The following is a 22,650-nucleotide window of genomic DNA, read 5'->3' as shown; positions in this document are numbered from 1 at the left end:
TTCATGATAATTCATGTTTCAAACACCGAGCTAATTAACGACAAAGTTATTGTGCTAAATTTTCGAAATTTATGGAAACAAAAACAGAAATATTCTAACACTAGGGTTAACCCCACCCCCAGTCACACCTTAACTCACCAAATCTCTGAGCCCTAAATTTTACACTCTTCCCCAGACAATATAGTCTACTCTAATTCCATTCTAAGCCGGCAGAATCATTACAGTCAGAAAAAAATGGTTTTGTGATATTTCTTCCAATTATTTATTTTCTAAGTTCAAATTCTGCCATACTTAAATTTACCTTTTTATCCCTCAGCGGTTTAAAAAAGTGGTTAATTGTCTTGTACAGGGGTTGATTTAATCAACCCAGCCCCTCCCCTCAAAATTTCGAGTCTGTACCTAAATCAGAAACAATGGTTAGAATTCCATTCTTCTCTAGAATGTTTTATATGAATATTAAAACCACTGCCATCCTTAAGTCTTACGTGACACATGCATATAACCATACATACAAACCTGCATTCCTATAAATACATATATACATACACATGAAGTGGTGAGAAACGATCTACGGATGCTGGGTCTCACTGAAGAAGTGACAAGGGACCAGGATATGTGGGAATTCTTGAAGCAGAGGCGCCCTTATTTATGAACATGACAAAAAAAGGACCTTTGCTTACTTTTCTTCCATGAGTTCAAGCTTGGGCACAATGCCTCCCAAACTGCTGCCATTATGAGCAGAGCACGGGAAGAGGGGTCCACAAGTATGAAGGTGGTTTCAGAAATTGCCTAGTGGTGATGAGAGCCTTGAAGATGAAGAAGGTAGAGGATGGTCATGCAGTCTTGAGAATGAACAAATCATGGACTAGTACTTTAATTTTCAGTTTTATTACATTAGTTTCCAACATTGACATGTCCAGCATTGTAGCAGGTACTAGTTGTGTGGCTTTAAATTATTCTTTTGTGGAGCCTTTTGAACGTCATCCTTTGACTTTGGTGAAGAAGAATAAATAAATAAATAAAAGTTTTAAATTGTTATATAATTATTTCAAAAATGGAATTATTTCTTCATTGCCCCTTTTCATTATATCTCATTATATCCCCAACTACATCCAAGAAATTTTGAAACCTTGAAAGCAATTATTGAACAAAATCCATGTCAAAGTGTCAGAGAAATGTCTCAGGCACTTGGTGTCGGTATTGCAATGGTCTCACGCAATCTGCAGAAGATTGGTAAAGTGAAAAAGCTAGATAAATGGGTACCGTATGAGCTCAAAGAAAATCAAAATGTTTGGCATTTTGAAGTGTGCTTTATGATCTTTCTGTGAAATACCAATGATCCATTTCTTGATTGAATAGTCACTTGTGACGAAAACTGGATTCTTTATGATAACTGTAAACAATTAGGTCAATGGTTTGATTGTGATGAGTCTCCCAAATATTTCCCAAAGCCAAAGTTGCATCAGCAAAAGATTATGCTGACTGTCTGGTGGTCTGCAATTGGTCTCTTTTGCCAAACCGCTAAGTTACGGGGGCGCAAACACACCAGCATCGGTTGTCAAGCGATGCTGGGGGGACAAACATATACACACACATACATATATATATATATATATATATATACATATATACATATATATATACATATATGACAAGCTTCTTCCAGTTTCTGTCTACCAAATCCACTCACAAGGCTTTGGTCGACGACACTTGCCCAAGGTGCCACGCAGTGGGACTGAAACCGGGACCATGTGGTTGGTAAGCAAGCTACTTACCACACAGCCAGTCCTGCACCTTGAAAAATATGGAACACTTCACACGTATATTATTACACACACACACACACACATATATATATATACACACATATATATATATACACACATATATATATACACATACATATATATAATAATAAAGGGTAAAATTAATAAACAATTAATAATTAATGATTTTACCAAGTAGTTCGGTGTGTTAAATGAACCATTATATAAAAATTATATAATTATAAGCATAGTTATAATAGGGAGATATCTTATGGATAGAATCAGTGGGAGTGGCATCAAAGGGACTAAACCTGTTAACAGGCAAAACCCTTGCAAAAGCACACACACACACACACACACTCTCAATGTCTTGTCTTCTGCTGCTCAAATGTTTTTCTTAAATGTCAACCCTTTTGTGGTTCATAAAGAAATCATTATAATTTCAAGTGCTGCAGTTGGGGGGTTTCAAATTTCCTTCTGCCCTGAAACCGAAAGGAAAGGCTATGGGCCTCAATTTCAAACAATCCTCCTTCCTACTCCTCTTCTCATCCTTCTTCTCCTCCTCCCACTTCTTAACAGTAGTAGTGGTGGTGGTAGTGACATAGGGCAGTAGTACTAGTAGCAGGGTGTGAGTGTTGCCCCAGATATTCAAACAAGAGGACGTCGCCCTTATGCAAACCCACCCCGCCTAAATTCTGTAAAATTTGTACTTTGGAAAATTGTTTTTCCCTCTTCAACAAATTTAAAATATATTGAGATGTCTTTTCCTTGTGTATGTCTGCACGCATACATACATACATGCCTATATACACACGCATACATACACACAAACATACATTCAGACGAACATACACACATAAATAAATATGAACATATATGCATATATACACATTAATATAAATACATACACATTAACATATATATATATATATATATAGGCGCAGGAGTGGCTGTGTAGTAAGTAGCTTGCTTACCAACCACATGGTCCTACTATAGCCTCGGGCTGACCAAAGCCTTGTGAGTGGATTTGGTAGACGGAAACTGAAAGAAGCCCGTCGTATATATATATATATATATATATATATATGTATATATATGTATGTGTGTTTTCGTGTCTGTGTTTGTCCCTCCACCATCGCTTGACAACCGATGCTGGTGTGTTTAGGTCCCCGTAACTTAGCGGTTCGGCAAAAAGATAACCGATAGAATAAGTACTAGGCTTTCAAAGAATAAGTCCCGGGGTTAATTTGCTCGACTCAAGGCGGTGCTCCAGCATGGCCGCAGTCAAATGACTGAAACAGGTAAAAGAGTAAAGAGTTAAGAGTAAGAGTAATCCAAAAGACCAAGTGGAATAAGTACCAGGCTTAAACAAAATCTCTTGAGGTCGATTTCTTCGACTGAAACCCATCAAGGTGGTGCCCCAGAATGGCCGTAAGTCTAATGACTGCAGCAAGTAAAAAAAAGGGGGGGCGAGAGGAAACCTTAAGTATTTAGCCCGATGAACTAACGAAACAAGCCTGCTAGCAGACGTATAATAATGGAAGGCAGTCCAACCATGCCCACCATGTATTCCCCCCACCTCCACCGCTCTACTTGGCGTCTCGTGTGACTGTCTTGTGGTGACCTCGTGTTGACCTCATGTGAGAGGATGACAGTGATAGCGGCGGTGGTGGTAGTGTGAGAAACTTTATAAACAGGCTTTATGAACAGGTGGCGTTGGTGGTGACGGTACACGGTCTATTCTACCACCCCTCGCCCACCAGATTAGGACGGGGTAAAGTAATAGTGTCACCGTGGCCCACATCGATTCAGGTGAAGACAGTGTCGGAGGAGAGGGAGGAGGGAAAGAGAGAGAGAGAGAGAGAGAGAGAGAGAGAGAGAGAGAAAGCAAGAAAGAAAGACAGAGTGGTGGTGGTGGTAACGGTATATTTTATTCCACCTTTCACTGTAGTCCATATCGATTCAGGTGGGGAAAGAGAGAGAGAGAGAGACAGACAGACAGAGAGGGAAAGGGAGAAAGAAAAAAAGGGAGGGCGGCGGCGGCGGCGGTGACTATACATCCTATTCCTCCCTCACCCCTGCACGCACACTATATTAGGAAGGGAAAGGTAATATTGTCGTCGTGGCCCATATCGATTGAGGTGGCGATGGGGAGATAGAGATAGATAGATAGATAGAGAGAGAGAGAGAGAGAGAGAGAGTCGGACAGAGAGGGTGGCGTCGGCCATAAGTCACACGCATTGTTTGTCTTGAATGTCTTGTTTGTTCTTTGTCCTTCAAAGTTGACACAAACAACGACGAGGTTGATGACGACGACAGCGACTTTATCTGGGTGACGCGATGACGGGTTTGGAGTGTCTGCGATAAAGACATTCTCTTTTACTTGTTTCAGTCATTTGACTTGAGACTGCGGCCATGCTGGAGCACCGCCTTTAGTCGAGCAAAATCGACCCCGGGACTTATTCTTTGGAAGCCTAGTACTTATTCTATCGGGTCTCTTTTTGCCGAACCGCCAGGTTACGGGGACGCAAACACACCAGCATCGGTCGTCAAGCGAAGCTGGGGGGACAAACACAGACACACAAACATATACACACACATACATATATATATACATACATATATACGACAGGCTTCTTTCAGTTTCCGTCTACCAAATCCACTCACAAGGCTTTGGTCAGCCCGAGGCTATAGGAAAAGACACTTGCCCAAGGTGCCACGCAGTCGGACTGAACCCAGAACCATGTGGTTGGTAAGCAAGCTACTTACCACCTTTTTTTTTTATACTTGTTTCAGTCATTTCACTCCAACCATGCTGGGGCACCGCATTGGAAGGTTTTGTTTCAATCGAACAAACTTGGTACTTATTCTATTGGTGTCTTCTGCCGAACCGCTAGGTTACGAGGATGTAAACACACCAACACTGGTTATCAAGCGGTGGTGGGTGAACACACACACATACACAGATATGGCGGTGAGATGGCAGAACCGTTAGCACACAGGGCGAAATGCTTAGCGGTATTTCGTCTGCCCGCTATGTTCTGAGTTCAAATTCCGCCGAGGTCGACTTTGCTGTTCATCCTTTCGGGGTCGATTAAATAAGTACCAGTTACGCACTGGGGTCGATATAATCCGTTTGTCTGTCCTTGTTTGTCCCCTCTGTGTGTAGCCCCTTGTGGGTAGTAAAGAAATAACACACACATACACAGATATGTATCTATATACAAGAGTTAAGCAATGGATTAGATAAAAATCCGGGCTACATATGTTTCATAGCGAGCAGACCCTCGAAAGTAAATGTCCAAGCAAGGCGTATACCACAGGTTACTCTTCAGGTCAAGAAAACTGACAAGTTTCGACAGGCGATGACTTCTGACTGAGACCTTTGGAAATATGCTGTGCGTGAGAAGACCAGGCAAGCCAAGTGAGACCTAAATTCAAGGCCTCTGCCAGGGGTGTAGCCAGCCCACTTATGCGTACCTTCCTTCATTGGACACTAAACTACGCTTGTGAAGACCTGTTGAGGCAAGTGAAATCGAAATCGAACTAAATTCGACGACTGGCACCCATGCCAACATCGTCTCCTTCATTGGACACGAAACTTGGCTTGCGAAGACCTGTTGGGGCAAGCGAAAGCGAAATCATGATGGCACCTGTGCCCAGTGTTGCCATCCTGGTACTTGTGCCAGTGGGACGTGTAAAGACATTCGAGCGAGGTTGTTGCCAGTGCCGCTGGACTGGCTCCTGTGCAAGTGGCATGTAAAAAACACCATTTGAACGTGGCCGTTGCCAGTACCGCCTTACTGGTAAAACCACCTACTACACTCTCGGAGTGGTCGGCGTTAGGAAGGGCATCCCAGCTGTAGAAACTCTGCCAAATCAGATTGGAGCCTGGTGCAGCCTTCTGGTTTGCCAGTCCTCAGTCAAATCGTCCAACCCATGCCAGCATGGAAAGCGGACCTTAAACGATGATGATGATGATGATGATATATATATATATATATATATATATATATATATATATATATATATATTCACATACATGGGCCTATGTATAATTCTATATCCATTGAAAGATAAAGTTGTAAATTCATGTACTTATATATGTTTGTATATGTGTAAAGTGTATGACCATACACCAACATGTTGTGTTAATGTTTTATCAGTCAACTGATATTAGTCCAAGGCCACAGTGGTGGTTGGTGTGGTAGTGGTGTGGAGGTTGTGGTGTGTGAGTTTTTGTGGTGGTGGTGGTGGTGTGTGGAGGTTGTGGTGGTGATGATGGTGGTGGCAGTGGTGGTGATGATGGTGGTGGTAGTGGAGGTGATGGTGATAGTAGTGGTGGTGGTGGTGACTGAACCTCAAACCACTCAAGAAGTTTTGCTTTACAGCTACATCTCTTATCATCATCATCATCATCATCATCATCTCCACAGTAACACTAAATAGATAAGAAGCGCAGATATTACAGTGCCATGAGGTGGGGGTGGGGGAACAAATGAACAACAATCCAGGGTACTTTTTAAAACTACACTCCTCCTTATCTGCTTTGTCTGTGGTGGTGGTGGTGGTGGAGGTAGTGGTGGTGATGGTGGTGGTAATGGTGGAACAATGCCCATAGTCATGGTCTTTTATAATTAGGGGGTCTTAGACACTGTGGGATGGATGGAGACCTGAGCAGAATACAGGGTGGGTCCACCACTAAAGACACCCTAGGACCTCATAGTGATCGTAGTGTTAAACTGGATAATGGATTAAGTCAAGTACACAACACTACCCCAAGGGACTAGATTTGATTGTCTAACAGACCTAGCAATCCATCAAGCTGGGTCGTTGGTCCTTTATTTTAGTGAATACTTCACAAAAAAAAAAAGAAAAAAAAAAGGGAGTCATAGATAGCAAAGCTGACTTTGGCATGATTTGAACTCAGAATGTAGAAGATCATCATCATCGTTTAACGTCCGCTTTCCATGCTAGCATGGGTTGGACGATTTGACTGAGGACTGGTGAAACCAGATGGCTACACCAGGCTCCAATCTGATTTGGCAGAGTTTTTACAGCTGGATGCCCTTCCTAATGCCAACCACTCAAAGAGTGTAGTGGGTGCTTTTACGTGTCAGCATTTTGTCCAACACTTTAGTGACCCAATAGCTTAACTTCTGGGCAATTCTCATCAGACCAAGGTGTCCAGACTAAGTGCACAAAAATGCTACATGTTTGCATTATGTTATATATACAATAATAATAAAGGACGTTACCGTATATATATGTTTACAAACCAAGGACATTATATAGACCTCCTTGACTCAAGTTAGAGAAGGGGTGCGTATTATACACAAGGTTTAGGTTTTTCAGAAGTACAGCCCCATAATAATCCCCTGCGTATTATACTCAAGGGCTTACGGTATGCGTCATGTACAAGTGATGCCAATGTAGTGCCACGTAAAAGCGCCCGTGCAGTGCCACATAAAAGTGCTCAGCACATTCTGTAAAGTGGTTGGCATTCGGAAGGGCATCCAGCCATAGAAACCATGGTAAATCAGACTGGAGTCTGGTGCAGCTCCCCAGCTTGCCAGCCTTGGTCAAACCGTCCAACCCATGCCAGCATGGACAACAGACGTTAAATGATGAGGGTGATGTCTAGACATGCAGCTATATGCATGAGAACAGAAACATAAAACAAAACATACAAATACTGCACATATACACACACGTCCATGCAGAAATACTCTGTTGATGTCGTTGAAATTCCAATGAAGGTGCCTTGGATCTAGGTTAGAAACCGGCTCTTTCTCTATTGGCAAGAAATCTTGCAATGAAACTTAATAATGGCTTACATACATACATACATGCATGCATAAAAACTTTCCAGAAGTTTATCATTTAAGTATATATGTGCATGTCTAGACATGCAACTATATGCATGAGAATACATAAAACAAAACATACAAATATGTGCATATACATACATGCAAATATACCATGTTGATGTTATTGAAATTCTAATGAAGGAGCCTTGGATCTAGGTTAGAAACCGGCTCTTTCTGTATTGGTAAGAAACCTTAATCATCATTCATCATCATCATCATCGTTTAACGTCCGCTTTCCATGCTAGCATGGGTTGGACGGTTTGACTGAGGACTGGTGAACCAGTTGGCTACACCAGGCTCCAATCTGGTTTGGCAGAGTTTCTACAGCTGGATGCCCTTCCTAACGCCAACCACTCCGAGACTGTAGTGGGTGCTTTTACGTGCCACCGGCACGAGGGCCATTCAGGAGGTACTGGCAACGGCCATGCTCAAAATGGTGTATTTTACGTGCCACCTGCACAGGAGCCAGTCTAGCGGCACTGGCAAAGATCACACTCGAATGACTTTTCATGTGCCAGGAATGCGATGCTGCGGTACAAGTGCCAGGAAGGCGACGCTGGTAACGATCACGCTCGAACGGTGGTGCCATCACGATTTCGCTTTCGCTTGCCCCAACAGGTCTTCGCAAGCGGAGTTTAGTGTCCAGTGAAGGAAAGGTATGCATAAATGGGCTGGCTACATCCCTGGCAGAGGCCTGCGTTACACATTACCCAGCAAATGTGTGTGTATACCTTTATCTAAGCATCACATGGTATTTGTAAAGAGCACCATCGTCATACAAGTAAGGTTAACTTTTTTCCCCGTTGTCCGTGGAAAGCATGTCCAGCCATAGAGAAAAATTTACCTGACTTGGAAACAACTGAAGTTAGGTGACAGGAAGGGCATTCAGCCGTACAAAATCTGCCCCGATAAATTCCGTTGAACTCTGTCTGACCCATGCCAGCATGGAAAAGTGGATGTTGAATGATGATGGTGATGATGATCAGGATGGTGCATGGCTCAGTCATTAGAAGGGTGGGCTCACAATCATGAGGTAGTGAGTTCGATTCTTGGACCAGGCTGTGTGTTGTGTTCTTGAGCAAGACACTTTATATCACATGCGACGTCACTGGTGCCAAGTTGTATCAGCCTTTGCCTTTCGCTTGGATGACATCAGTGGTATGGAGAAGGGAGACTGGTATGTATGGGCAAATGCTGGTCTTCTATAAACAACTTTACCCACATTTGTGCCTCAGAGGAGAACTTTCTAGGCACAATCCCATGGCCATTCATGATCGGAGTGAGTCCTATGTATGGGTGTGTATGTGTTTTTGTGTACCCTAGTAATTGTGTGTGGAGGCGCAATGGCCCAGTGGTTAGGGCAGCGGACTCGCGGTCACAGGATCGCGGTTTCGATTCCCAGACCAGGCGTTGTGAGTGTTTATTGAGCGGAAACACTTAAAGCTCCATGAGGCTCCGGCAGGGGGTGGTGGCAAACCCTGCTGTACTCTTCCACCACAACTTTCTCTCACTCTTACTTCCTGTTTCTGTTGTGCCTGTAATTCAAAGGGGTCAGCCTTGTCACACTGTGTCACGCTGAATATCCCCGAGAACTACGTTAAGGGTACATGTGTCTGTGGAGTGCTCAGCCACTTGCACGTTTATTTCATGAGCAGGCTGTTCCGTTGATTGGAATCAACTGGAACCCTCGACGTCGTAAGCGACGGAGTGCCAACAACATCAAGTAATTGTGTGATGGTCATAAATGGTCATTTGTCTCCAGTCTTCTGTGGAAACCATGTCTGGTTCTGGGGGGAAATATTTACTTTGCTTAGAAACAGGTGAGGACTAGTAACAGGAAGGGCATTGTCCAGTTGTGGCAAACCTGCCTAAAGTAATTCAGTCTGGCTCATGCAAGCATAGGAAAGCAGACAGTAAACGATGATGATGATGATAGTGATGACAATGACAATGATGATGAAGATAATGATGCTGGTGATGATGATGATTATGAAGAATACAATAATGGTGACGATGACGATGACGATAACGAAGATCCTCCTCAATGGATGTTGATGGGCTTTTCTTCTTCCTTTTGCTGTTTTTTAAAGTTTTTTGTCAGGAGGAACAGGAGTAGTTGTGACCCTTTAGAGCAGGAGTTTTCAAACTTTTTGACTTACGGACCCCTTTATATTTCAGGCTTTACCTTAGGGACCCCCTTATAAACACTTATGAAATTTATACATAAATATTTGCTTAAAATAACATATATTTTTACATTTATTTATTTAACAGTATTTAACAAAATAGGTTTATTGTCAATTAAAAGATTTCGATTAAAAAAACACATATAAAATCAAATTGTCCATAAAAAGTATTTGCTGTCCACAGACCCCCTGTCTTGTCCTTGCGGACCACAGTTTGAAAACCACTGCTTTAGAGGTTGTCTGTGACTAGTGGTGGTAGTAGTGGGCAGTATGTATGGAGGGAGGAAGCTCTTTGGAAACTGGAGACCCATCTCAAATGTCTGCAACACAGTAGGGTCCACGGTAGGTACCCCAGGGTGGCAGCCAATGCAGGATTTGAACTCAGAACTCAAAGAAAACAGAACAAATACCAAAAGGCATTTGGCCCTATATAGTCCCAACTACCCACCCATCAAGCCCTGCATCGGTACATTTGTTCTTTCTTTATATCAACCCCTGAAAAGATGAAAGACAAAGTTGACCTTGGTGGGATTTGAACTTAGAGTGCAGGGAACTGGAACCACACCACAAAATGTCATACAACCCTATCTATAATATAACCACATTCCTTGCTCAGCCAACCATTTTGATTAAATTCTTTTAATCTTCTCCTTTTTCCATTGTTTGTCTAGTTCTGAACTAAATGACTTCTTCTTCAAATACCTTCATTCATTATAATTATTATTATTATTATTAGTATTATTATTATTATTGTTGAAAAGCAGTGAGCTGGCAGAATCATTAGCACATTGAGTGAAATGCTTAGTGGTATTCCCTCCCCCCTCACCTACATCGTTATGTTCTGAGTTCAAATTCCACTGAGGTGGACTTTGCCTTTCATCCTTTCTGATAAAATAAGTACCAATAAAAGACTGGGGGAAAGGGGTTGATCTAATTGACTAGTCCCCTCCCATCAAATTTCGGCCTTGTACCTTCAATAGAAAGGGATCCTCTGAATCCATCGTGAGGGGGGGGGGGGGGAATACCACTAAGCATTTCACTCAATGTGCTAATGATTCTGCCAGCTCACTGCTTTTCAACAATAATAATAATAATACTAATAATAATAATAATAATTATAATGAATGAAGGTATTTGAAGAAGAAGTCATTTAGTTCAGAACTAGACAAACAATGGAAAAAGGAGAAGATTAAAAGAATTTAATCAAAATGGTTGGCTGAGCAAGGAATGTGGTTATATTATAGATAGGGTTGTATGACATTTTGTGGTGTGGTTCCAGTTCCCTGCACTCTAAGTTCAAATCCCACCAAGGTCAACTTTGTCTTTCATCTTTTCAGGGGTTGATATAAATCTATCAGCTGAATCCATCGTGAGAATTGACCCGCCGACCTCCTTTAACCAGGAGGGCAAGGCAATTTTCCTATGCCTAGTGGCTGTAGCGAAAGAGGTGATATGGTGGACCCGTTTGAAAGGGCTAAAGACAGACACTTTCCTCTTTGGCCAAGGCCTCATCAACTTTTTCAAGTTCCACTTGAAAAGGAAGATGAGAGTAGAGAGGGAAGTGCTGTCTCATAGCAAATTCGTTGAAAGATGGGTGACTGTTGGAAGAATGGCCAGTATAAACGGACCAATTCTGAGAATACACTTGTAAAAAAAAAAAGGAAAAAAAAAAGGTAATGTAAAAGGAGAAAGGGCTCTATACCCCTTTCTTATTTTTTCTGACCAGGCTCCCGTGGTTTTATGGGTTTTTCCACCTGTAACCTTTCCCTTTTCGAAGCGCCTCCTCCTTTGGGAGTTCTATTTATTTATTTATCTATTTATTTATTATATCTTTCTCCGTTTTCTTCCTCTGTTTAGACGAACTTTCCTACCTTTTCGGACAAAACCTTTTGTAACCTTCGTCCTGTCTTTGTCCTAACATGTTTTTAATTGATATTAGCCCTTGTGGCCAATAAAACGAATTAATTATTATTATTATTATTATTATAGTCAGCACGCTGGACGAAATTCTTAGTGCTGTTTCACCCATCACTATGTTCTGTTGTGAGTTCAAATTCCGGGAGTCCATACAAATCAAATATATATAAAATGTACTGTTCCATGGTAGAAAATTCAACAAACAAATAACTCCATCTGGTGAGAAATAAATATTGATTATTTAAAGGACACAGTGCATGTCTTAAGTGCTACATAGTTTCATGTGTTGAGAAATACCTCAGACATAATCATCAGGCACAAACTACATATACTAACGAACTAATTATATATATATATATATATATATATATATATATATATATGGTACTACTAAAGCAGCGCGGACCCGAACGCGCAGTCGCGCGTCCGCGCTAGCTAGTCTTGAGTGGTCGATCCTAACCCTAACCCTAATCCTAACCCTGTCCCTAACCCTAACCCTATCCCTAACCCTATCCCTATCCCTATCCCTAACCCGCGTGTGCAAATGAATACGTGTTTAGGGTTAGGGTTAGGATCGACCACTCACGACTAGCTAGCCCGGACGCGCGACTGCGCGTTCGGGTTCGCGCTGCTTTAGTAGTACCTTTTATATATATATATATATATATATATATATATATATATATATATATATATATATATATATATATATATATCTGCATTCATACTTATGTGTGGCCCTCGTCCACAATTTTGTCTCCTCATAACTTCCTGAAAAATGGAGACTTTTAAATGAAATTTGTCTACAAATACTTTTCAGGGTGTGCTGTGTAAATTACAATCATATCGGAATTTGATGTGAAAAGAAATAGAACGAGCTTGCACGTGTACGAGCCCAACAAATTTATTTTTTAGTATTAAATTCAGGGTCCAGATGGACTATATGTAATCTGAACCTTTCCCCCCTTGTTTTATTTATTTTTTTTTTTTTACGGAATCCCACGTTTTAGGCTATGGAGATTCCGATTCTGAAAAAAGATTTTCAAAAATCTCAATTTCAAAATTCCGACCCCCCCCCCCCCGGTTTTTATATAGATCCACAGGGTAAACCTAACCCTAACCCTAACCCTAACCCTAACCCTGACCCTAACCCTAACCCTAAACCTAACCCTAACACTAGTTTTGTGAGATTTGGCTGTTATTTCTAGCATGTAAATAGCCTGCTTGGTGGGGGGGGGGGGGGTGAAATTTTTCAAAAATTTTTTTTTCAGAATCGGAATCTCCATAGCCTAAAACGTGGGATTCCGTAAAAAAAAAAAAAAATTAATAAATAAGGGGGGGAAAGGTTCAGATTACATATAGTCCATCTCTACCAAATTCAGATATAATCGTAATTAACACCATCAGAAAGGTATTTAAAAAAAAACAAAACTTTCTTAAAAAAATACCGATTTATCTGAAAGTTACAAAGAAACAAAGCCAATTCCTCTCTCTCTCTCTCTCTCTCTCTCTCTCTCTCTCTCTCTCTCTCTCTCTCTCTCTCTCTCTCTCTCTCGTGTTATAGCTCTTATTTAAATTGATATGCACACAGAATTGCATGATAAACAACCTTTCATATGAGAATTTTGCTACGTTGATAACAGGTGCAATATTTTTACCAAATATTTGGTAGAGATCTAAATATACAAGTATATATATATATATATATATATACAAGAATAAGGGCAGGGAATCGTCAATTAATAATAGAATTAATAATTAACAATTTTGCCAAGTAGTTCAGTATGAAAAAACCTTTATCGGTAAAATCATTTATCATCATAAATATACAGGGATTAGCATTGAGTTGCTTCTCCAACATACTGAAAATTTAGAAATAGCAGTCAAAGAACTACTGATTCTTATTATTTTCACTTCTGACAGCTAATAGCATGATAGTGCCATATATATATATATTTGATTATATGTATTTATTTTCTCTTAGTTAACAATTAACTCCGACAAAATAAATTGGTTAATAGATACCAGGGTAGCAAAGATCACAAACATATATATATATATATATATAATCTTGCTGTATTTTTATAACGAATTATTATTATTTTTAAAGATTTGTATGAAAAAATTGTCAAAATATTTTGTGTATTGTAGACGTACAGCCGATTTATTGCCGATAAATTCTGACAACGTCTCATATTGACCCCACCCCCGGGTTATGTGCACTCCAGTGAAGCTACGTAAATGACATCGCGACAGGGTCGTTTTAGCTGCGTTATAGGCCCTGGAGTAAATCAAAGCACTGTGCCCTATAGTATTCAATTATTGATAGCAAATCACAGAATAGATAGATCAGAATAGGGTCCTTAGACCTGTGTGGCTTCTGGATATCTGCCAAGTGTACCCAGGGCCAGCTCAAGGTGCTGGCAACTCGAGCAACAACAAGGTACATGCCGAAGTTCAGCTTGTCCGCGGCACCAGCAATCCTAGGGCCGGTCCTGAGTGTACCCAGGGTCAGCTTAAGGTACTGGCAACTAGAGCAACAACAAGGTGCATGCCGAAGTTCAGCTTGTCCGCGGCACCAGCAACCCTAGGGCCGGTCCTGAGTGTACCCAGGGCCAGCTTAAGGTACTGGCAACTAGAGCAACAACAAGGTGCATGCCGAAGTTCAGCTTGTCCGGGGCACCAGTAGCCCTAGGGCCGGTCCTGAGTGTACCCATACTTTAAGACAGCACCGCCGCACGATCGAGGTTTTCTTAGGTGGGATTTCACCCCTAGCGTAACTGGGGGAGGCCGGTAGGGGCCATACTTTTAAAGTGATGTCACTTTTGGGTCTGTTGTAGGCAATGTGTTTTTGTGGGATAAGGGGGCGGCAAACGGAAGGGCTGCCCCAGGGCGGCACACACCCGAGCTACGCTAGAGGATTTCACAAAACTTGGATAAGTTTCGTGAAGTACTGTGCACCAAGCTGTCGGTCCTTGTGTCGCTGGTGTTGCTTTTACAGCGAAATAATAAAATTAAATCACACACACATACATATATACATGCATAAACAGATACATACATACATACATACGCACGCACACACGACTGGGGGTTAATTTTTTCACTTTAAATCCGGCAACGAATCGAAACCACTACTCCATTAATTAAGATTAACAACGATCCCACACCTTAAACCAGCGGTAAAAATGATATACATGATATGGTCCCTAAATAGACCTAATCGGATCCTCACCTTTTGCTCATGGTTGCTGGAGTTGTGGTTGGTCTGGGTCCACCAAAGAAGAAGAAAGATCTGCAGGGCTGGGCTCTTTTAAGTGGACGACGTCAGAGAAGTTGTGACAAGGAAAAGTTTTCCGTTGTTTAATAGGGTTGACCTTGTTCTAGTAGCGATGAGCGGGGCGGCGGCGGCAGTGGTGTGTGAGACTCTAATATATATATATATATGTATATATATTAGTGTGTGATTTGAATTATATTAATGGTTGTTGTGGTGGTGGTGGTGGTAGGGGCTACGTTGGCATAAGCAGCTGCAGCAGCGTGGTGATTTGGGGGCGCATAGGATCTGGGGGTACACACACACACACACACACACACACACACACACACACACACACGTGGTGATCTGCGGGTACACATACACACGTATCTTTTATCTTTTACTTGTTTTAGTCATTTGACTGTGACCATGCTGGGACACCACCTTTTAGTCGAACAAATCGACCCCAGGACTTATTTGTTTTAAAAGCCTAGTACTTATTCTATCAGTTTTGTTTTTTTTGTGCTAAGGATCGCTAAGTTACGGGGCCATAAACAGGGCAACACCTGTTGTCAAGCGGTGGTGGGGGACAAACACAGACACACTTACACATATACACACTCACACATCTATCTATCTATCTATCTATCTATCTATCTATCTATCTATCTCTCTCTCTCTCTCTCTCTCTCTCTCTATATATATATATATATATATATATATATATATATATATATATGTATATATATATACTTTATTATATTTCTGCTGCTTTTCAATAAAGCATATTACTCTACCTCTGGTATACGAGTACTCTTTTTTTTCACCTTGTTTCGCATTTATGTGCTTACTCCGGAATATATATATATATATATATATATATATATATATATATATATATATATATATATATATATATATATATATATCATCATCATCATCATCATCGTTTAACCTCCGCTTTCCATGCTAGCATGGGTTGGACGATTTGACTGAGGACTGGTGAAACCAGATGGCTACACCAGGCTCCAATCTGATTTGGCAGAGTTTCTACAGCTGGATGCCCTTCCTAACGCCAACCACTCAGAGAGTGTAGTGGGTGCTTTTACGTGTCACCCGCACGAAGGCCAGTCAGGCGGTACTGGCAACGGCCACGCTCAAAATGGTGTATTTTATGTGCCACCCGCACAAGAGCCAGTCCAGGGGCACTGGCAACGATCTCGTGGTGGTGGTAGTTTTGGTGTTTCTCTTCTTTGAGGTCCAAGCCTTTGCGACGATATCGCTGTTCTTGTTGCTGGTGGCAACGGTGTCGGCGTTCACGCGTACACCTGCACCTGTTCGTGTCATACTTCTTCTCCACCACCCTTCCCCTTCCTTCCTTCGTGAAGTCGTGGTGAAGGGAGTGTAAGGAAACGAACCTCGCCAAGATTCGTTGCTATGGAGACTGGCCTTCGTTCTGAGATCGTCTGCTATTTGGCTTCAAAGACGCCGAGTCTCAAAAACGACCAAAAAATGGCCAAGAAAAGCCGAAAGTAATTTTAGATAATATCGGTAAATTCGCCACATAGGGCAGATTTCCCGTGCAAACAAATTGCACAGCCGAATGTATCAGTTGTTGCACAACTTTGACATAAAAAAATATAATCTCAAAACAACTTTTTAAGGCAATAAAAAGGGTTTAAAACTATGAATGTTTGACCTGAGCTCAAAAACAAATAAAAAAAAATTCGTGTAAAATAACTGGGAACGAATTGGAAAGAATAGGAAAAAAATGCACGCGCTGGCGAACGGGAGTGGGGGTGGGGAGAGGACTCGGAACGTTCACTACGTCACACCTCGTCAGTCCATGGCCTCTGAACTAGAAAGGTTTGACCTGAGCTCAAAAACGAAATAAAAATTAGTGTAAAACAACTAACTCCAATTTTATGTATCTGGCCCTGTGCCTAACTTAGACATATATGTATGTGGGTATGTGTGTAAATAAATGTATATATGTGCATGTGTATATATATATATGTCCATATAGATATATGTATATGTGTGTATATATATATATATATATATATATATATATAGGAGAATATACAAAAAATAACAACAGACGAGGACAGGTGGTGTAAATAACAAAAGTATATATTAGTTTGACGCTCGAGAATACGGAAAGTCTTTGACGTTTCGAGCTACGCTCTTCAACAGAAAGAATACGGAGACAAGGAGAAAAACACGGAGAAAAAAAATTGAATAGTGTTCAGTCAACGGTCAATCATAATAATGGCCGATCATAACAATGACTGACCGGAAGTTAGAAATTCTTATTTCAGGAGAGCTAAGAAAGGGGGAGATAACAAACGGTGATCGGGAACGAGGGGCTGTGTGTGGGAGGTAGACTGCTGGTGATCTTGACGTATGTAGTGTGAAAATGGGGGAAGGGAGAAAGGGAGAAAGTAGTTGGTCAGTTGTAGTGTGTGCGTGGTGTGATGCGAGGGTATTGGTGTATGTGCATATATATATATATATATATATATATATATATATATATATATATATATATATATATATATACATATATACATATGCATATATCTTTGTGTGTGTGTGTGTATATATTTGTGTATATGTATGTTTGCATCTCTATATATGTGTATGTGTTGGTGTGTATGTATCATTATCCCCATCATCATCATTTAATGCCCACTTTTCATGCTGGCATGGGTTGGACGGTTTGGCTGAGGACTGGCAAGGCAGGAGACTGCTCCAGACTCTAATCTGATCTGGCATGGTTTCTACGGCTGGATGCCTTTCCTAATACGACGGGCTTCTTTCAGTTTCCATCTACCAAATCCATTCACATGGCTTTGGTTGGCCTGAAGCTATAGTAGAAGACACTTACCCAAGATGTCACGTTGTTGGACTGAACCTGGAACCATGTGGTTGGTAGGCAAGCTCCTTACCACACAGCTACACAAAAATTTTCAGGATGTATGTATGTAGGTATGTTATGAGTGTGTTTATGTGTATGTATGCGTGGTATATAAATATGTGTGTGTGTGTGTGTGTGTATGTGTAAGTACCTGTAGCTTCCCCTTCTCCATCGCCGCCTTCTATACAGCTAGAAGAGGGAAACGTATGTCTGCCTCTGTTTCGTTATCTTATGTGGTTGGACTCTCTAGAAACTGGAATGAGAAAAGACTTCATTACTACACGGGCATGGTAGAGGACTGTCTCCTGTAGACAGCTATCCATTATTGACCCTATTGGCTTGTGGGTCCCAGGGCTTCTGTAGGAATCTCCTGGTGCACAAATTCTTGTGCACAGAGAAAGGGGAGGCTGGTATGCATGAGTGACAGCTGGTCTTCCATAAACAGGCACAGGTATGGCTGTATGGTAAGAAGCTGGCTTCCCAACCACATGGTTCCGGGTTCAGTCCCACTGCATGGCATCAGAAGGCTGCACCAATGATGTCACAACTCATTTCTACAGCTGAATGAACTAGAGCAATGTGCTCAAGAACATAACACAGCCTGGTTTGAGAATCGAACTCACTACCTTATGATTGTGAGCCTGACACTCTAACTGCTGAGCTGTGTGTCTTCATCACAGTGATAATATACATTGAGTCAGAATTAAAAAAGACTTAATCTTGTGTGGAACCAAATTTTGTTGTTGGCACTCCGTCACTTACGACGTCGAGGGTTCCAGTTGATCCGACCAACGGAACAGCCAGCTCGTGAAATTAACGTGCAAGTGGCTGAGTACTCCACAGACACGTGTACCCTTAACGTAGTTCTCGGGGAATATTCAGCGTGACACAGAGTGTGACAAGGCTGACCCCTTGAATTACAGGCACAACAGAAACAGGAAGAAAGAGTGAGAGAAAGTTGTGGTGAAAGAGTACAGCAGGGTTCGCCACCACCATCCCCTGCCGGAGCCTCGTGGAGCTTTAGGTGTTTTCGCTCAATAAACACTCACAACGCCCGGTCTGGGAATGGGAACCGCGATCCTATGACCGCGAGTCCGCTGCCCTAAACACTGGGCCATTGCGCCTCCACAATATACATTAAGTCAGAATTAAAAAAGACTTAATCTTGTGCGGAACCAAATATACAAATAAATAAGGGGGAAGGGCACCCAGCCATAGAAACCATACCAAAACAGACAATTGGAGACTGGACAGCTCTCTGGCCGGCCAGCTCTGGTCAGACTGTCCAATCCATGCCAGCATGGAAAATGGATGTTAAACAATGATGATGATGATGAAGGTTGAAGACTCAGCTTAAGGTTATATTGTCACAATTTACGACAGTTTCGTCAGGTGACACGTCAGAATTATTGTAATGACGGCCACTTGTAATGAATAATTACGGAGGGAGCGTCATAGGTGGGGGAAGATGGTGGGAGATAGTAATGCAGGAGGTGAAAGTAGAGGGGTTAGGAGGGTTTTGTGGGTCATGAAATGAGGCAATATGAAGGTAAGATTACAGATAAAGATAAAGATAAAATAAACAATAAATAAAATACTACAAAATAAGATCCATCTTATCTTTCGGCCCATTTCTTACTAAAACAGGCAGAAAACTGTTTTTACTGAATTTTATCTACACAGTTTTATTTTATATAATACTATTTCAAATATATATATATCTATTTTTTTTTCTTTTACTCTTTTACTTGTTTCAGTCATTTGACTGCGGCCATGCTGGAGCACCGCCTTTAGTCGAATCAAATCGACCCCAGAACTTATTCTTTGTAAGCCTAGTACTTATTGCACCGGGTTCCTTTGCCGAACCGCTAAGTAACGGGGATGTAAACACACCAACATCGGTTGTCAAGCGATGGTGGTGGGGACAAGCACAGACACACACAAATATGTATATATACATCATCATCATCATCATCATCATCGTTTAACGTCTGCTTTCCATGCTAGCATGGGTTGGATGATTTGACTGAGGACTGGTGAACCAGATGGCTACCCCAGGCTCCAATCTGATTTGGCAGAGTTTCTATAGCTGGATGCCCTTCCTAACGCCAACCACTCCGAGAGTGTAGTGGGTGCTTTTACGTGCCACCGGCACGAAGGCCAGTCAGGCGATACAGGCAACGGCCACGCACAAAATGGTGTATTTTACGTGCCACCACATACATACATATATATATACAATGGGCTTCTTTCAGTTTCCATCTGCCAAATCCACTCACTAGGCTTTGGTCAGCCAAAGGCTATAACAGAAGACACTTACCCAAGGTGCCACACAGTGAGACTGAACCCGGAAGCTTGTGATTGGGAAGCTAACTTCTTACCACACTGCCACGCTGCGCCTCTGTACCAGTGGAGCACTAAGAGCACCATCTGAGTGTGATCATTGCCAGAGCAGCTGTCTGGCTGCCGTGCCAATGGCATGTAAATAGCACCATTCAAGTGTGATTGTTACCAGTGTTACCTTCCTGGCATTTGTGCTGGTGGCATGTGAAAAGACATGTGAAAAGGCATGTGAAAAGACATGTTGCCAGTGCCCCTTGACTGGCTCCTGTGCAGGTAGCACATAAAATACACCACTTTGAGCGTGGCCGTTGCCAGTACCGCTTGACTGGCCTTCGTGCCGGTGGCACGTAAAAGCACCCTCTACACTCTCGGAGTGGTTGGCGTTAGGAAGGGCATCCAGCTGTAGAAACTGCCAGATCAGATTGGAGCCTGGTGTAGCCAACTGGTTTCACCAGTCCTCAGTCAAATCGTCCAACCCATGCTAGCATGGAAAGCGGACGTTAAACGATGATGATGATGATATATATATATATATACACACACATATAACACACACACACACACACACACACACATAGATATCAATATAGATACATACATACACACACACACGCACACACACACATATATGTCTACACACCACTTCAACACTGTGACCCTTTTATCTGGTTTTATCTTTATTTTATGCTATTTTTCTTTATTATATTTTATTCCTTTATTTAATTTTATTTCATTTTAATTATTTGGTTTATCAGTAACTCTAAGTTTATCTTCTGATTTGTGACACATTTAACAACCCCAATCAGAACCCTGTTTGCCATTCTGCACCCCCCCCCCCCTACCCTGTGCCATTCCATTGCATATTGTTGTCTCCCACCATTTCTGTGCTTCAAAAACTTATTGTAAGTAACATTACAGACAAATCGGCCATGAAATTCTGCTCAAAGTACCCCTTATAAACACCCACAAGTTTTTCATATTTTGGAATTTTCAGAAAATGTTTGCAGAAAATGTTAGAATACACAGGAACATGCATGGCTGTATGGTAAGAAGCTTGGTTACCAACCACATGGTTCTGGGTTCAGTCCCACTGCATGGCGCTTTGGGCAAGTGTCTTCTGCTATAGCCTTGGATTGACCAAAGCCTTGTGAGTAGATTTGGTAGGCGGAAACTGAAAGAAACCTATCATATATGTGTGTGTATATATATATATATATATATATATATTACAAATAAAAGGGTAAAGGATTATTAATTTATTAATAAATTAATAATTAATAATTTTTACGAAGCCCTTTGGTATGTAAACACCATTATTGGTGAAGAACTTATTTAAAAGTTCTTATAAATTTATTTATAAACATAATTAAGGGATCAGCAACAGTTGCTTCACCACATACCGAAGTTCAGAAATAGCAGCTAAAGTGCTGAACCTCCAACAGATAGCACTTTAGCTGCTATTTCTGAACTTCGGTATGTGGTGAAGCAACTGTTGCTGATCCCTTAATTATGTTTATATATATATATATATATATAAATTTAATGAATGGAGTAAAACGCATATGTTAACTGCATACTTTATTTCCAACATATGTTTCGAAGATTACAAATTATACCTTCCAATTCCTATGGAAGGTATAATTTGTAATCTTCGAAACATATGTTGGAAATAAAAGTATGCAGTTAACATATGCGTTTTACTCCATTCATTAAATTTATATATACTCAAGTACCCAAGATATCAAGGAGTTTCTACCTCATAAACAGGAGTTACACCACAGTTATTTTGTGATCTTTGCTACCCTGCTATCTATTAACCAATTTATTTTGTCCGAGTTATTTATTAATTAGGAGAAAATAAATACATATAATAATATATATATATATATATATATATTTATGTATATATGAGGGGTGTATGAAAAGTCTTGAGCCTCAAAAAAACAAAACATGGTACAAGACTTCTGATGATTTATTTTTCAACATAGTCCCCCTCGATGGCTGAACACTTTCTCCAGTGATGCTGAAGCGCCATTATCCTGGTGTAGAGGAACTCTTTTGTTTGAGACTTCCAAGAAACTCCCTACAGCATCCAAGACATCATTGTCACTGGCGAAATTTTCTTTTTCATTTTTGGGAATAGATGACAGTCGAAGGGAGATAAATCTTGCGAATAAGGCAGATGGGGAAGAAGCTTGTATCCACAATCACGAATTGGTGCTATGGCAGCCACTGAGGTATGGGCTGGAGCAGGGGTTTTCAAACTTTTTGACTTGCGGACCCCTTTATATTTCAGGCTTTACCTTAGGGACCCCCTTATAAACGCTTATGAAATTTATACATAAATATTTGCTTAAAATAACATATATTTTTACATTTATTTATTTAA

The 22,650-nt window shown here is 41.1% G+C and overlaps 2 protein-coding genes across 3 annotated transcripts in view; one reads left to right on the top strand and one right to left on the bottom strand.

Moving 5' to 3' along the window:
- LOC106870342 (fructose-bisphosphate aldolase) overlaps nucleotides 1-15,111 on the bottom strand; it is a 55,734-nt gene extending 40,623 nt beyond the window's left edge. Inside the window, exon 1 of the mRNA XM_089346203.1 lies at nucleotides 14,975-15,111. Within this exon, the coding sequence (XP_089202329.1) occupies nucleotides 14,975-14,985 (11 nt within the window). The 5' untranslated portion in view covers nucleotides 14,986-15,111. The remainder of the gene's footprint in view (nucleotides 1-14,974) is intronic.
- The window catches only part of LOC106867258 (acyl-CoA dehydrogenase family member 10), a 74,489-nt gene that overhangs the window by 1,503 nt on the left and 50,336 nt on the right, over nucleotides 1-22,650 (top strand). The window lies entirely within an intron of this gene.

This window comes from Octopus bimaculoides, chromosome 30 (assembly GCF_046866305.1).
Source record: "Octopus bimaculoides isolate indiv1 chromosome 30, ASM4686630v1, whole genome shotgun sequence".
Lineage (NCBI taxonomy): Eukaryota > Metazoa > Mollusca > Cephalopoda > Octopoda > Octopodidae > Octopus > Octopus bimaculoides.
The sequence above is the reverse complement of the archived record's forward strand: the minus strand, read 5'-3'. Positions and strand labels throughout refer to the sequence as shown.